This window comes from Anneissia japonica, unplaced genomic scaffold (assembly GCF_011630105.1).
Source record: "Anneissia japonica isolate Jap-2015-1 unplaced genomic scaffold, ASM1163010v1 scaffold26_len2425191_cov177, whole genome shotgun sequence".
Lineage (NCBI taxonomy): Eukaryota > Metazoa > Echinodermata > Crinoidea > Comatulida > Comatulidae > Anneissia > Anneissia japonica.
In genome coordinates this window covers 1,570,159-1,588,742 of record NW_022685220.1, presented here as the reverse complement: position 1 = coordinate 1,588,742, position 18,584 = coordinate 1,570,159, and the positions used below count along the sequence as shown (strand labels likewise).

Below are 18,584 nucleotides of genomic sequence, written 5' to 3'. Positions count from 1 at the left end.
TGTCATTCTGATCGGATTTTCTCTACTGTTCCGTTTTAATTTTAAATAGTTTTGCATTATGTGGCCGTTTGCTGTTTTATGGGTTTTCCATTTGCCTTTTAAAATTTATATATATATATATATATATAAACAGACATTTGGGAACCAAGCTGTTTACTATTTTTCATGAACACTGACCTTTAAATATCCAAACTATATATTTACAATGTCTCAAACCATTTTAATAAATCTGATCTATATCGAAAATTATAATTTTTTTAAATGCCACAACAATCAAAAATGTGAAATTTTAATAGGACAATGCAAATAAGCTTTTGGCTTGGAGACTTCCATATATTGTACATTGTTACATTAGTGGTTAAATTGTTGTTACAATAGTAGTTAATGAATTTTGTTACAACAGTGGTTAAATCATTGTTACAATAGTGGTTAATGAAATTGTTACAACAGTGGTTGATTTTTGTTACAATAGTGGTTAATGTTACATTAGTGGTTGATTTTTGTTACAATAGTGGTTAATGTTACATTAGTGGTTGATTTTTGTTACAATAGTGGTTAATGTTACATTAGTGGTTGATTGTTACATTAGTGAGTGATACAGGGGCTTCCTCGGTCATAGGGCAGAGTTTGTTCTCAGGCTGATCAATTGCTTGTGTCCTTGAGCACCGAATGCGTTTATTCCTGTTTGTCCCGTCACAACCCGTCAGGTTCTTCAACCTAATGCCAAGGCACTTGCTGTGCCCGACAGTCATCGACCGACACAATTCTATGGAGAACGCAACGCGCAGCGATCACTTGAGGCATGTTGTGGCAAAATGGTTAAGTTGTCGCACAGACCAGTATTGAGTAAAGGAGCTACAAAATATGGTAGCTCAAAAAATTGCCTAAAAATCCAATTTCTTTTTTCACTATAGATCAACAGTTTAATGTCTTATTAATCATGTCCCAAAGTATTAGTTCTGGAAGCGATCAACAAATTGTTTATTTAATGTTATTTAGATAGTTTAATTCTATTAAACAATATATGCACAAATAACTTTGGAAGGCAATTACTCAAAATCATGTTTATCTTGACTCTAAGAGTGTTGTAATTTCACTTTCCAATAACTTAGGCATGAAATGTCCAATTTCAATGAATGACCCCTCATTTTAAAGATCACATACTCAGGATTCTGAAAATACTAATAACTTTAATTTCAATTTTTGCTACAACTTAGCCATTTTGCCACAACCTGCCTCACTTTATTTAACTTCTCCCCCAGAGATGATTATATGTTTTATATCTGTTTGATCAAATTACTAGAGTAATTATGTAAAGCTCATAGAGATTTTTGTTCTTTGATTTTTGTGGGTTACGTCTCACGCTGAAAAAAACACAATCCTATCCATTTTTCATTTTATAAAATCATTATAACTATACCTTTTTTAATTACAGAATTTCAATAAATTCTAGGACATAATTTTAAATAATTTCATCACTCTAATAAAAAGTATCTACTGAAAAGAAGTGCAAGACTAGTAAAAAGTAACGTTCAAGAGAGGGAGAAAAAAAAAACAACTTACGTCATTGCCTGATAGATGGACTCAATTCCGTATCTCATTGCAAATTCGTCAACTATTTCTTGGCCAGGTTCATCAAAATAGACTTTCCAGGCATCGTCACCTTTGGCATCTGGTAACTTTACGTTTCCCCCTTCCTTCTCACTCAGGTGATGGAAGAGATTCTATAAAATTTAATATTGTCAAAACAATTTTGTTTACTTAATCAGTGGCAATAACCAGAAATTGTTTTAAATCCATCAAAATCAGGCACCATTCCAAACTGTCAATTGTTAACAATTCAACTGACCAACCAAAACAGGGCAACTAATATCACTACTACAGCTACAGTACACCTGTATCCACTAATTGCCCAAGAGTGAAATTGAAATTTTAAAATTTGCTTTCAATTTCTTGTTAACAGTATTATATTTTCAAACATGCAAAAGCCAGCTTACTGTTAAATCAAACTCTTATAAAGAAATATCTTTCAAACTACACATAAATAATGGTGCAATCTGTTAGCCTATTATACAATTACAGGAGTGGTAACTAGCAGAGACCAAACAGATCACTTGTTTGGAAAAAACTCGATGTCACAGCAACACAAAAACGTTATCAATGTGAGAATTGGTCAGACCAGTGTCGAGTGTAAAATAATGAGAACTAAGGAATTTCTAACAAATTGCAGTCCTTGATTATGGATTGATAACAATCATAAATAAGCATTTAGTAGAGCTCTGCATAGTACACTATAGGAAAATAATTATACGAAGGTTAGATTTAATGCTCGAAAAAATTTCCTGAGGGCCTGCAAGGCCGGAAAGAAATTTTTGAATGCATTAAATCTAACCTTAGTATAATAATTTTCCATTTAGTGTACGATGCACGCACTAATAATTGCTTAATAAGTCAATCGTCATCTTTTAATTTTAGTTTTTTTTATAACCAACTGTTGTAGCATTCATCGGTTGCTATAGTGATATGATCAGTGTACGTATGCGTATTTTCATTTAGCTGTGTGTATGCTGATTTTTGCTCCTGCAGTACGCATTTAATTTAACTACACATCAGCAGTACAGAACGGATACGATGAATTACTATTGTGTTAAAAAGAACTTGTTTGTAATGCTATTTTGTTAGACTTTCGTCACAGAAATAATAACTTGCTTGTAATGCTATTTTGATAGACTTTCATCACAGAAATAAACCTGAGCATTTAAGAGAGAATATAGTCACTGACGTCCTTTTTGGTCGGTGCATGCAGACAGGTAAAATCTTGCGATTATTTCATAACTAGGCTAGGCTACGGCCTAGTAGTAGTAGGAGGAGGCCCGGCGGCCTCCTGCCTGGCCGTAGGCCTACATCTAAATTTGTTCCTTGAGTCTTCCAGAATATGTCTATTAAACGTTCAGTTTGTTGTGTTTATGAGGGTCCATTGATTCAATGAATTCCTTAATTGTTCATACTTAATATTGAATTTGAAATAACTTTCTTCGGGTTCTAATTAAGCTTGTTTTACGAAAATAATTTTGAATTACAATTCAATTTTTATCTCGGTAGGATATCATCGGTATCTTGATGTATTCGTGGTGACGAAAAAATGAGGATTTTTTTTGCACACAAACCTAAAAAAAAATCAAGCCAAGCGTCCACTAATAGAAAAATTAGTGGACGCTGAGGGAATAGGTAAATAACATTGACAGTCACGATTGACTTATAATACAATTTATAATGAGATAATGAAGGTGATTATTTCTGCATATTAACAACACATTCTAGTTATTTAAAATCTAACTATTGGACTGTTAGGCCAAATAAAATTAATAGTTTGTATGAAATTATTTTTGGTGAGGGTATTTACTATTTGCTTTTTACTATCCTATATACTAATGGTAAACAGACTGGTAAATAGTTTTTTTTTTTAAGAAGTAAAATGAATCTTTGTAATGTATTTCTGCCATTTATGTTCCCACCTCTTCTTAGGCTAGACATAATTCTTTCATTATTTTTATTGTCGATGGAAAAATGAATGTTTTTTTTAAATAGCACATAGTAAATTTTTTCATGAGGCTCCAAAATTTGATGAGGGCTGGGACGTAAAACTGGCAACTAATTTTATTTGGCCTTAAGTTAATGTTTTCTGATTACAAAGATACTGCCTGTAGATAATAACCTTGTGAACAATTATAGATCTGTTTTTTTTTGTTTTTACTGCAATTTCTAACAGGAGAATACCAAACATATATATTATTACATTCTTTGGCTAGACCCTAGTAATCAAAAGATCTAACTTTTGTTATTTTCATTTATGCCTCCTTAAAAACTGATGCTTAATAGGTATGTAAATATTACATCCGCCAGAATCTCACAAATATTTCTGCCAATATTAACATAATTGATCATTGAGGAATTTAATGTTTTTATTTCATTTTTATATTTTTCCCTGATTTTTCACATCATATTTAAAATAAAAAATTCTCAAAACAAGACTTTTTATTTATGTAACTGAATTGCTTACCTCATGGAGACATGTATATTGGTCATGGTATGGGGCCAATGATTTCTCCTCCCCCTTGATCTCGACACTGATTTGCAGTCTAATAGCACCAGAAACTGCAGACTTATCTGTCCGTTTTTCTACGAAATAGATATAATAATAATAATCATACCTATAATACCAACAATGACAATGAAAATAATACTACAGTAGTATAAATATTAACAAAAATAATAATGATAATTTTATTCTATACAATCACTGAGATTCCAATGGTTGGGATTTTTTTTAGTGTAAACACCAATGATAGCCCACGAAAATCTAGAAGAAGACTGATTTCCAGTGGGGTAGTTCTGGTGGTGATTGGGCAATACACCGGTAGACATTCTCCTATTCTTTTCCGAAGAGTATACTGCGTTCTTTAACGTGCACATGAGCCATAAAAGCACACAGGACCAACAGCTTAAACGTGTCATCCAAAAGACGGTGTGCTATTATAACTTGTATTTCAGCCCCCAGCTGAAACACAAGGAGAGGCAGCGATGGGAATTGAACCGGGGACCTAGAGATGTCCACGGTTCAGTGCACACACAGTGGCTACCACCAGATTAGCTGACTGAGCTATAAGCTACTCTCTGGTTGATTGATTGACCGACTGAAAAACTGGCTACTCTCTGGTTGATTGATTGACCGACTGAAAAAAGTAATTGATTGACCGACTAAATGACAGATTGATTGACTAAATTGATTGTTGGGTAGACTGATTGATCATGTGGCTTTAAAATTATAACAAACATTAACATAAATAAATAGACAAAAAATAAAAAGTATATAAAATAATCAAACAAATAATAAAAAATAAACTGATTGTTTTTGGAAAAAATTTAAAAACTTACCAAGATTGTACCATACATCCATGTCACCACTCAAAGTTCGAACTTCAATTATTGTCTGACCCAAAAAATCATCCGACTCCCTAGTGAGTTTCTGCATCAACTTGGATTTAAGGTCATCGTCTTCATCCCTTCAAAAATCAATATTTACATACTCATATCAAAGTTTTAATTATGCAATTGGAAGTTCACCAATTAACTCACATAGTGATGCTGAGGCAATGTGATTTGAAAGACAGGTTACCGTAAACATGGTCTTGCATATCTACAACACATGCTACAAGAATATATAAGAGTTGAAACATATTGTGTCTTTCACAAATGCATGTATATAATAGTTATGTATTAGTTTAATGGTAATAATGAAATACTGCAGATTGATTTTGTTACTTTGTGTCTTATTCTTTTTCAATTTGTATCTTTAATATGTATTGTTGACATATTAATTGGACATCAAAATAATTTGATGTTATCAGTGTGTAATATTAATTCTAGATTCTAGATAGTGTGAAATCATTATCATGCTTGTTTATAGTCAATGTTTTAATTAATAACTTTGATCTGTTGTAGTAGAGTGAATCATGCTTAGTTTGTGTTTGGTGATAAGTTTTGTTATGATTTTTTTACATGTTTAGGAGAGTGGTTGAGCACTTTGAAAAGAAAAGCTAATAGTAAAAGGTACAAGCATGAATTCATGTTAGATGATGCATAGACATAAAAAAAATCATTCATTTCATTTGTTCATACATTTATTACAGTATAAAAAAGACTTCTATATCCCTCACATATATACCAGCATTTACACCATACCCTCCATTCCCTTGTTTATTATTACCTTTCAGGAGAAAGGAGAAACAAGTTTCTATACCAAAAGGTTTTGTTGGCCCAGTTGTTGATTTTGGTTGTGAGAAAAATTCTCTAGGAGTGAGTGAAGCAATGATGCTGAGATTGGTAGCGGATCACTGTAAATGTTGTACTACATTTCTATTTATAAGATTAAATGCAGGTATATTGAATGATTGCAGTTTTAATGATTGACATTATTAAAGACGGAGCCAGACAGTCTAAAAGATGCAGTTTAATATGCAAAAATGTAGTATTCTTTGATAGTTATTGACTTTATGATCAGGACTTTTATAACACCTTTCTTCACAAAGCTGTCAGGTGTCTATAATGTTGATTAAATTTTTAAGGAAGTATTCTTGGCCTTTCAATGTATCCACAAAAAAAATGTAAATTCTAGATATTAAAAACCAATTTGTTCATGTTTTTTTTAAATCCTGCTCGCGGCCATCATTTACTTCAGTTTATCATAATTAATGTTCTCATTGGTATCGAAGAGCCACTGGGCATTGATTCACTTCACTCTTGGCAATTCTGTCAAGCAAATCCAGTTTTTTTGTCAGTTTTATTTTTATTTTGACCAAATAAATGAAATAAATTAAAATCATGAAATCTTTAGTTTCAACAATTAAATAAATAAAAGGCATTTATAAAGCTGATTACTGAATTGTTTACATTGTAATATTGTATATAACCACACATATCGAGAGACAGCTGAAGTGAACACTCTAGTAAAAGATGTACCTCACACAGTCAAATAGGTTTTAAAAACCCCAAGTCCTTCCTTTATCAAGATTGTATTTTATGTATGTCATACAGGCTATGGGAATATTATCATATTATATCATTTGGTTTTGATTCTAAAAGATTTCTGAAACCAAGTTATATTTTATCCTCATTTTGGTAACATATTCATTCAACCGTACAATTCATTAGCTCTTGTGACTTCATCTCCCGTCGATCGAAAGCATCAGACAAGGGAACAGACTGCAGCTGATGAAACTGTTCTGATGATTTGTTCTCAATAAAGTTCTCTATAGTATCCATCCAAACCTTTCAAAATTATTTTTTTCTTTATTACCACTAAAATTCTGTAACTCCTATGCCCAGATGTACTTGGAATAAGTGATAATGATTCTTCCCGCCCCAATTATCCATTATAGATTTTTGGCATTTTCAAAAATGCTCAGACATGCTAAAGATTATTTATCACATTGACAAGAATTAATATTTACATACAGCATATTTTTAGGTATTAATATGAATGAGGAGCAGTGATTGATGATAGGAATGGCCTCAATAATATTTTCAAAAGAGTTTGAATGCAAGTAGAGATAAAACTGCCTATTAATTTGTTCTCACATGTTTGTCAGTTGCACAATTCATCAAATAAGCACATTTCTTAACCTACATACATATATTGTAGCCTGAGTGATATTGGAAAAATATTGCTATTTTTAGTGAGTGTTATTTAAAGGTATATTATTGTCAGCACAGCTATAATTTGTTTTATCTGTTGGAATCCACCTTTTTGCATCTGATTAATCACATGATCTGTATGCAGTACTCACTTTGTTACCGTTATGAATGCTCGAGTTAATACACTGTAAAGATAGCTCGGCAGCTGTTTTTACTGAATGTGTCTGTTGAAACAACACCATAATTGCTGTTTCTATATTTTTTAACATGAAATTTACTTTACCAAATCACTAACAAATGTTTCAATATTACGTTAGAAATGTTACAACATTGGACATCAAAGAGCATGAATGAAAGATATCGATGGTAAAGCTTGGACATAATATTAAGAGAAATGATCACAGACGCACAGTGGGAAGGTTAGTATACGGCCTTCTGCAGCTGCTACTGTGCAAACAAACCTGGGCCTAGAAATTGTTCTTAAAACTCATTGCAGTCATACTCATAGCCAGAAGAAACGTCTAGCACCACATACAACATTTCTGAATGTTACACCAGAAAATTACATTTCAAAAATGTAATTAATAACCTACACTAACTGAAGTGATTTGATTGTGTGTAGTGGTGGTGTATGCCTAGCCTGCCAGAGGGTATGTCCTGAGACATTCATTAGTCTTGGTGATCAAAATAAATGATTCCATTTAATTACAGTATTTATGCTAGTCATTACCAAAAATATAGTTATAGTCATAAGAATACTTCATTCGTGGTTCATAATTGTAGGATTGTGCAGAACTAATACAAACCCGGCCTAGCATTGCACAAGGTACGATTTCAAGCTTAAAGTCACAGCTTAAAATAAACTTTTTTTTAATGTGCAGCCATAAAATATTACATAAAAGTCAGCAAGATAGTACACATTAACCTTTGAATTAGTTTTTTTATAAATGATATTCTCAAATAAATTACATAGCAAGCAAAGTCTACCATGATTTACAGTACAGCTTTGCTATTCGGTAACCAATGTTTTGAATTAATATTGCATACAGATGACGTCACTACCGCAAAGTAACCAAGCGCAAAAGGTGGACTGGTGAATTTCTGGAGCCCCACTGCCAGTATATCTTGGAAGTAACATTGGATGTGTGGACAGGGGCTTGCCTTCCAATCCCAGGGTCCTGGGTTCAATTCCTGTCAGTGTTGCAGGATTTTTTTCTCACGATCAAAACAACTCCACTCCCTAAATCTCATATTGAGATTTAGTTTGTGTAAAGCATCATGTCTGTTGATTGTTGATGGCAGACGAAGCGGACTGTCAAAACACATCCGTTATGCGTGACTCATCACACTGACTTTTCCATGGAATCGCATTGGCTGATGAACGTCAGCGCAATGTGTGCAAAAAAAGCGTGGTATTAAACAGGACATGAACACAAGACTCTAGGATTAACTGGCAACCTTTAGCTTGAAATTCATGCTGTTCATTTTGCTGTGTCTGAATGCAAGGCACATCACCTGTATTTGCCTTTGTCCACCGAGGAGCATCAATTGATTTCTGGAATGATTTGGGTGATTTGAATAGCAATTTAGTCTGGTGTTAAGTATATCTGCACAACCAGTAAAACTTCACACATTAGGTGTATCTTCCAATTTAAAAAACTGGTCAAATCTCTTATCTTCAAATCTCTACAAAGTGGACAGCTAATTGCTTATATCCCCTGATAGCCTCTGGTCATTATTTTCAGGTGTAAAATCAGTCTTCTTCCAAGTAGTTTTAAGCTCATAGCCTATGATGGCAGTAGTATATATGGTACATGGTGATTTATGTTATTAATATCATAGAGTATATCAAGTACTATACAAAATTGTGAATGAATTACAGCATTTACTATTCATTAATACTACTTTATGGTGAGCTCCATTTAAAATCACTCTAAATTTTGATTCTGTAGCCAATTAGGTAACCACAATACATACACATAGTTTTCATTATCATGTGCTACATATAAATCTAAACAATGAAACAAATATGAACAATTTAAAAAAAAAAAAAATGCTTACCAAACCCTAACTTTAATTCTGTCGGATGAGTTGTGACATTCAAAGTAGAATTTTTCATTCCATTCTGGGTTCAAATTCTGCTGTACGGTATGCGTTCGTTTCTTCACCTTTCCTACTTGAACCGTAACATAAGGATCACTAGTTCCTGTTTTGTCCTTGGCTATCAAGCCTTGGGCACTTGCTACAGTTATGGCTAATTTTGCTGACCATTTTGATGTTCCGTCCAATACGCTTTGCTTGACCACTTGCATGTGTCCAGAATGTGACTGCTTAGGAATATTGAAAACTTCCCTGTGTAGAAAAATGAACAAAATAAAGCTCACCGTATTTTACATATAAAATCACAAACTGTATTTATTTGTTTAAATGCCTCACTTAAACTCAATAAACTCAGCCTCTAGAACAATATTTGAAATAAACGCCTCCTTCAAAAACCGCCCCCAAATGACTGTCAAAACAACTAACAGAGGCAACACCATCTTCAACACCATTTTATCAATTTATTGCTAACCTCGGATCTACACTATCACAATTGTACAGTAACACTTTTGACACTTATTTCATTTCCTGTTGAATGAAGACACTTTATTTGAGAACACATAAACATTTTACAACTAAACAAATAAACGCCTCCCTTGAATAACTTACTCCTCTGAACAACAAACGCTCTAGGCATTTACTTGAGAGAGGCAATAATTTGTTTATTTATTTGAGCATCTACACATTCATTTTACACCTAAACAAATAAATGCATCCCCCTGAATAAACTCCTCCACAAAAACCATCTGAACATTATATGCTCTGGGGCATTTTTCAAATAAATATGGTAATTAGAAGGAAAAAATATAGTGATGCTAACTGTGTGAAATTTGGTATAACTAAATACAGGCACTAATGGAACAGCAGTAAAGGGCTGGGCTTCTATTTGAAAAGTTAAAGGTTCATGCCTACGGCTACTGTCCACATGTTTGTATTTCTATACTAGGTACTTCATCTGTGTTGTTGCACTTTGTCACCCAGCACTTTGAATACCTCAACCATAGGTTCAGTTTCATATGCCAATGCGCTAATTGCAAGCTACAACATCATAGAGTACTCCCCCATGGGAATTGAGAATGTGTTCAATAGGTGTTTGATTCAACGACAATGGTAATAATGTGAAATGCATTTAGAAACATATGTGCTATATACGATCGACATATAATCATTATTGTAGCTAATAAAGAAGCTTTGATGGAATGCAATCTAGCTTATTGGTAAGGGAAGGTCTCTCCACTGTGAGGGAATACCTATTATGCACAACAAACTCAATTTAAAAGAGGAAGGCATAATATAGCATTTTCTTTCTGACAGCTTAGCCCACACTATCAAATTTCCTAACAAAAAAAACCTGTTGTATGCCCATATATAGTCATGATGTGCCTATATATGGTCATGATGTGATGTCATCATGACCATATATAGGCATGTCACATGCTTTGTGAACAGAGCCTTACACACACATTTACAAGGTATTTCTTATGTTGATACTTAGCATTACAACTTTCATCCATAATTTAAAAACAAAAGAAGCTTTCTGTTCTTTAATTTTTTGTCGAGAATTTTGTCAGATTTAGGTGAATCATGAACAACTGATGAATTTAAGAGTATTTAGAAAAACAAAGTAGCAGTAGCATTCATTACTCTTAGTAGAGCGAGCAGCTCTACCAAGTGATAGATACGTGCATCTAATAAGATGACATTATTATTATTATTATTATTATTAAATTCCTCATACAAATAAAGAATATATTTATGCAGGTCCAAATTTGGAAGAAGCCTCTCCACAGGGTTGTGGTTTAATTACCTTTAACAAATCTTATATTTTCTGCTAGCTGAGTTCAGCAGTGGCGTATCTAGTGGGTGTTAATTACTCGTTCCCCCTCCCCAGTCGTGCCTTCCCCCCAGTATGCATATTATATATATTTTTAATGTTTATGTTACTAACATTTATTATACACCGAATGCAATTTCTTATTGTTTTAACCAACTAGGATGTGAACAGGATATTGATAATTATGTACGTATTCTTTGCTTAAAGTTACAGAATTTGTTACCATATATTGTAACAAAAAGCAGAATTAGAAATTACCAAAAACATTATAACAACTTGCTTAATTACCAGTACTCAGATATTATATCTTTTGGCTTGTGAGCCCAACTCAAAATAAATGTTTATTTATTATTTATTTATTTATTTATTTATTTAGGCACACAATACATGTGCCAAGGATTGTCAACAGCGAATATATCACTAACCTACTTGTAGGTGACAATCCCTTTAAACAAATTAATTAAGAATCAGGGGTGTAGGAGTACAACAGGAGGGGTAGAAAGAGTGTCGAATGTTAGGAAATGTTCACCACCGCAGCCTATTCATTTTGTGTTTGAGTACTGAATGTTTATGAAAGTTCGGGTGCTCAAATTATACATACATTGAATCTTGAATTGTATGTGGCTTTATTAAAAATATTTTTGTTTATGTACCTGATATTGTCAATAAACACTCCCTAGAAACAGCTTAAATCAGAACGCCCATGAGCTATTGCCCACAGAACCCCCACCGGGGCCCCGACCCTAGACCCCGACGGGGGCTCTGCTGGCCGCCGGCCTGCGTTTCAAATCACGCATTTCAATTATTTCAGGTTGGTAACTATGTAAATTTGAGGAAGATGGGCTGGTTTCAGGAAGTGTGATTGGCTGTTCCAATTTTCCAGGAAGATGCAAATCAACATGAAAGCATGATTTACGAGTACCAATTGGCCATCCAGATGTGGTGCCATCAATTTAAAATCATTGCTTTGGCTTACATTTACAGAAATTACGCATTAACTTTACTTGGCCTCATTAAACATTGATTGATGAACCTTGCCCTAAATAATGTAACATTTTAATAACACACAGACACGAAGCATTAAACACTTAATCTTGTATGCATTGTCAATTCACTAAAATAAAAATACAGTACAAAATGGTTCATCTGCAATGCCATGGTTAATTTTACTTGCAATGTTTCAAAGGCATAATACTTATTTTATATATTTTTTAATACTGAGAATATTCAAAAATTAATGGATAAAAATAAAAAATGATGTTCAATGAGAGTGTCATTTCCAGCCATCTAGAGGTCACATAATCATATACCATGGTGGAGCTGAGGTGGTCTAGACTTCTGTGAAAGTCAGATCCCTGGGCCCCCTCTCATCCCTTGAACTGCCACTGAATCTTTCAAAATATTGTAACTCTCACACAGATGATACTCAACTTCAAAATTACTATACAGAAATATGCATAATTAACGAAATACAGTACATTTTTCATACATTAAAATGCTACATTTTATATATTATTTAATTGCTTTATAGACAGAATATATTTAAAATCAACAGTAACAACAATAACAAAAATTTCATATAAGTGGTAATAAAAAAATAAAAAATGATTATTAAACGATATTAATAAAAATAATAAATATATACCGGTACAAATAATTACCAGTAAATATGGTTATAAAAATTATTAGTCATATATATATGTAACACGTATTGTAACTAACCTTATCAAATCGAATATTTCAGGCTTATTGCGTTCTCTGATTTTCATTCGGTCTTGCATTGCAGCTATAATGTTCATAGTCTTATCTTCGGCTCCATGTTTTGAGCTTTTCTCCGCGGCTCCTGTTTTAAAAACCGTGATTATAATGATTACGATAACATGATCGGTGGGACAAGGATAATATAAGTACAGAATCATAAGTTTAATACATATTCATCTACACTTTTCTAGAAGGTGGATGTAAAAACATATGTAAAGGAAAATTCTCAAAATCGAAAAAGAATTCTCAAATTGATATAAACTATAATTAATATCATTCCATGCATCAAAAATAAAAAAAATAATAATCAATGGTTAATTTTAGCTAATTTCTAGTGCAATAAAGTAATATCATATCACATCATTACCTCTTTAGAGAAGAAAGAATACTAAAATATATACCTGCACCTCAAATAAACCAAGGATTGCCAACATAGTCCTAATGATTAATTTACCATGTACTACTAGAGAAAAAAAGTACCTCAAAGAACTGAATAAGGACTTGAATTAACTACAACCAAAACTGAAAAATCACCTTACTACCGATTAGAATTGAACGTCAACATTAACATAACATGACTGTGGACTATGTAAGCCATACTCCTACTTAATCATGTAGGTGTAAAATGTCTCATTGTTATACAAATGTTATGCTTTCTACTAAAAAAATAAAAGTGTATTTGGATGTGGCAATGTAAGCAGAACATTACATGTAGGCCTATTCAAGAAAATCATCTTGATTCAATATCAAATATTTGAATTAAACTGGTTCTCCTTCGGCTTATCCAATCAATATTAAAAATAATAAGCAACAACATTGTGTAATATTTTTAGTTTTATTGATTAGCTTAAATAGATTAATGTAAGTTTTGAGTTCAAATGTGCCATTGCATATTTTATATCCTCGCTACAAGTTAACATAATAAATAAGTAGAGTATACAACATTGAAGCTTTAAGGAATATAATTCAAGCCATCGTAAGTCTAAAAGCTGAGTTATATATGTAAAAACTTATTACGCATACGTCTATACAGGAATGGAACGAAGAAAAAAAAAATAGGAGGGGGCTGGTGGAGGTTTTCTAGTTTTTAAATTGGAAATAGAAAAAGGCAACCCTGATCTCTCATTTTCTGCACCCCTACCCCATGATCTATCAATCAAAGAACAATAAAAATGATTTACAGTGGCGTCACGAAGTTTGTGGGGCCGTGGTACAGACTGTTTAATATTTGGGGTACTCATACATGCCAAGTTCGACAAATTTGCAGGCATGAGACTTTTGTTCTAAAAACCCCTATTTTTCCCTAGATACCAGGAAATACATTGTTTGCTACTTTAGGGTATTTTTTTTTTTTTTAAACTGAAAATCTTTTAGGAATCGAAATTTTTTCATGAGAATGCATATTTCTGCCGTCCATGATCGAACCCACTGACATGAGCCGCGTGCATGGTATCAGTGTGTTCTTGATTCTAATTTGATCTGCTCTGTTTAAAAAACTAGTAACAGAAATATTTATTTTTTTACTGACAATTATAATAATTTATCAACTACAGTATACATGCGATACCATATAAAATTAAATGTAAAATTATATGATAATAATGTAAAAAATTAATATCTAAACATTTTAAGTTCGAGCCAAGCTTTTTGTTAAAGATCCATGCTGTCAATTTTTTTAACTGCAATGTCGGGGCCTCTCGTACCTGGAGGCCCTGGCGCTCCGTCTCCCCGTCAGCACCCGAGTGTGACGCCGCTGGTGATTTACAGTGCATTTTACCTATGAATGCTCAGTGTTGAAAAAAGAGAAAGTGAATAAAAAGGGGAAGCATGTGTCCTGGACTCCCAGCGTGTAAGGAGATGAGCCCACTTGAGAGGCTGTGGGTTTGAGACCAACACTCATTGAATTTCTTGTAATAAAGATACTCATTCATGTTTGCCTCTCTTTACCCAAGGATATTAATGTGTACCTGATGTGACGCAAATAATTTCGAATGAAACTGGAAGTGCTGTGTATGCATATCCAGGAATATTCCACAGCAATTGAGAAGGTTGCATGTTGTGCATGGTTGTTTCTGTATAAAGATCATGGCAAAAAATGTGCTTCGTACTTTAAAATAATGGTACTCCATAAACAAAAAATGGTGTGATTTAGCCAAAAACTGAAAAAATGTAGTATCACTAGTTTCCGTAAATAAGAATATTCAATAGCAGCAGTTTGAAGAAGCCAGTGTGAATTTAGATGTAGATGGATGTATACTATACAATAAATACAGTACTAAGTACAGTATGTAGGCCTAAAAAATTGTTGATCATATCCTATTATTATTAATACATGTATTTGTATAAAAACAAACAAAATCATATTGATAAAAACAAAAGATTAATATGAACGGTGCTTCACCTGCCATCACCAGGTTAATGTAAATTCAGCAAAATAAGACAACATAAAATAAAGAAAAAGCATGCAGGCCAAAACAGTGGGAAAGGAATTAAGGGAAGAAGTAACTGAAGGAAAAGGAGGAAACAATGCAAAATATTAAATGTGGGGATAAAATTCCAAAACCCAAAGAAAGCCCAACTAAGTAATGACACCACATAATAAAGTAATAATATAAATGTGCTAAAAAACTAAACTTTCATGTTTAATTATAATTACGGTATTTAAATTATACAATTAAACATGTTTAAAAGTGCTGACAGAATTTTATTGCAGTTAAATTTTCAAGTGAATTAATCTTTAAAACATTTTATGTATAAAAACCTGTTCAAAAAGCTTAAACCATCGTCTCTCATTATCGACAAAATGAATGTATCATTCAATAAGTGAAACACGGTAAAAATCATTAACTATTATAGCCATCGTGGCCAATGGCCTCGGAATGAAAAACAACCTAAATAAAACATGATATTCAGCACATGAACAAGCATGTTATACAGCTGGAAATAGGATGATTTTGTCCTGGGGAGGAGGTGCGAAAATATGTGAATGTGGAACTAAACCCCTATTCCAATGAAAACTTTAGTTAATTTTTAATATCTAACCCACTATAGTGGAACTAACTTGCTGCCATTGGTTGGGGGGGGGGGGGGGGGGGAAGACTACACTCATGTTATACAACTTAGATTATTATCTGTATTGAGCTACCTAATAATCTTGAATATTTAAATAAACATTAAAAACTAATACAGTACAAATAAATATTAAATAAACTTTGAAAAACAAGATTCAACACTTATTATCTTATCTTTATTTATCTCTTATTTTAAATAACTTATCCTTCTGAATGAGTAATGCAATGGTTTAATTTAATTTCTGTACTCCCACCCCAATTTGTAACACAGAATAATAATGAGCAATTGGCTACACTAGAGGACAACAGCACTATGCAATAAACAGAAGGTATATATACCATATTTATTTGAATACACGCCTCCCTTGAATAAACATCACCCTTGGAGCCTCATTTAGAATAATAATAAACGCCTCAAGGCATTAATACAAATAAATACGGTACCTGTAATTGTGCTGCCTTACTGTTTAATTTATGAAATTATTTATATTTCACATCCAAAAACAAGCAAATTGAAGAAAAAAATGAAGCTATATAAATTCAATAGGACAATAAAATATAATAAAAGAATACTAATAAAAAGATAATCTATATAAAACCATTTGAAAACAATGATTTTACAGATTATTGTAAATAAAATTGTAAAATGAAAGGAAAAAATGTGCCAAACTATAATAACCTACAAAAAAAAAATTGAAAGATATCAATCTCTAAAAATTACATCAAATAAAATGTAAAAAAAAAAAATGAAAGAAATAGAGATCATTTTCTTGGAAGAAAAAATTTGGGAGGGATTTTTCACAAGAGTGTGTTTTACCCTGCTCGCCAAGGCTTGATCTAGAATGGCTTCTCTGTCTACATGATGGACTTGAAAAATCACGTAGACCAACTATGAAGGACCATAATGATGCTGTCCATGACATTGACTCCTCACCTAGGCGGGGTTTGTTCAAATAAAATGAAAATTTAACAATGTCAAATTGTCTTGGAAACATACATGATATTCCAATGAAAAATAAGCATCTAAACCATAATGAAAATAATGTTCTAAATTTTATAAACTCATCCATGAATTTTAAATGAAGAAATTAAATCAAACTTATGATTTTTAACCACACTAAAATTTAAAAAAAATATAGTAATAATATAAATCCTTCCTGTCACACAAACACGTTTCATTACAAAAAATTTTGATAAATTGTCAGATGGAAACATAAAATTCAAAATTTGAATCAATCATTTTTTTAGCTTTTGGAAAGTAACAATTTCCCATCAAGGAATTGATAAAACAAAACTGACTAATGAATTTAACCCCATTTAGTTTTTTTCTGATGTTAGTGAGTGCCATTTTTCTCCACAACTGTGTTTCACTCACGATGATTTTAAATGCAGTCAAATTTTTGTCCAGAGCTTGATGAGAATAAAAGATTAAAGATTATATTTTCCTTTTTTTTTGTCAAATTCCAAATATTTGAAACTAATGTTACTTTAATTCTAAAAATTTATTTTCATAAGTGTTTGTTGTTTTAAAATTGTTCAATATATTTTCCGTGATGAGTTTTGTGATCCTACAAATCTGTGTAATTCAATTTTAATTATTTTTGGATTTTCACTTAGAATTTCTTATCAATTTTAATTTTTAAAAGAAATTTATTTAAATAGTTTAATTGTTAAATTTAATTGTTGAATTTGAGAAAGACTGAAAAATCTAACCTACTCCATTAAAAATATGTTGGTATTTATTTCAGTTTTAAACACTAACATAAACAATTGTTCACCCCAACATACATCAACTTTTAGAATAAAAAAAAAAAAAAACATTTTTAATTACATTTTGAACTGCTTTCCATAACTTTTTATTTGTCTACCGACGATTCAATTTTATTAATGAACCAAATATGTTTAAAATACCTAAACTAAACAAATGTTATTCATAAATGATGAAAGGTTTGAAAGAGAGTGGTGTGGTGTTAAAATTAAGGATGATAATGATACCTAAAAACGCATGCAATTTTTCCACTATACCTTAAAATCCCAAAAATCTAAAAAATAACTTATTATTTTACCAGTATCTTTATCACTTTCTAGATCGAAACTTTCACTTGTCTCGTTAGGAAAGAAAAAGTTCCGGATCCTTTGGCAAAGCTGAGTGAATATTTCTGGGACTGTCATCTCTCCACCTTTTGAATGATGATGTGTACAAAAAATGAGTTCCAATGATAATGATAAAAATAATAATAATAATAAAAAAACAATATCATCAAACACTAACGATAATTATATAGTTATATAAAATAATAATTGTGGCTCTTTTAATACATATATCCACTCTTGGATGGGTGCTTATAATGTGTAGTACTGCATAGCAAAAAAAAACAAGTCTTTAAACTGTAGTGATAGCTGACATATTAAGAATTCACCAACAGAATTACATTCAATGCATACAAATTGAGCTATCATTATCGATGTGCGTATTTGAATAGAACCATTGTTGTCTACAAATATTATTTTCCAACATCTTCATTATGTTTTATCTTCAGCAGCAGTCAAAACTCCCACACAACACTCTCACATTCAAGAAGGAATCAAATGTAAATAAACAAATTTAAAAACAAATATAGTGT

General features: G+C 32.1%; 1 protein-coding gene across 10 annotated transcripts in view; it reads right to left on the bottom strand.

The window, feature by feature from the left end:
* LOC117109033 (protein unc-13 homolog B-like) overlaps positions 1 to 18,584 on the bottom strand; it is a 101,859-nt gene that overhangs the window by 25,731 nt on the left and 57,544 nt on the right. For 7 of the 10 annotated variants that reach the window (XM_033251263.1, XM_033251268.1, XM_033251274.1 and 4 more), the window contains 7 exons: positions 18,027 to 18,140; positions 16,778 to 16,894; positions 12,851 to 12,971; positions 9,256 to 9,546; positions 4,936 to 5,063; positions 4,061 to 4,179; positions 1,564 to 1,724 (listed from right to left, as the gene is read on the bottom strand). In XM_033251263.1, the coding sequence (XP_033107154.1) occupies positions 1,564 to 1,724; positions 4,061 to 4,179; positions 4,936 to 5,063; positions 9,256 to 9,546; positions 12,851 to 12,971; positions 16,778 to 16,894; positions 18,027 to 18,140 (1,051 nt within the window). The remainder of the gene's footprint in view (positions 1 to 1,563; positions 1,725 to 4,060; positions 4,180 to 4,935; positions 5,064 to 9,255; positions 9,547 to 12,850; positions 12,972 to 16,777; positions 16,895 to 18,026; positions 18,141 to 18,584) is intronic. The other 3 variants (XM_033251297.1, XM_033251302.1, XM_033251281.1) reach the window with 2 other exon arrangements.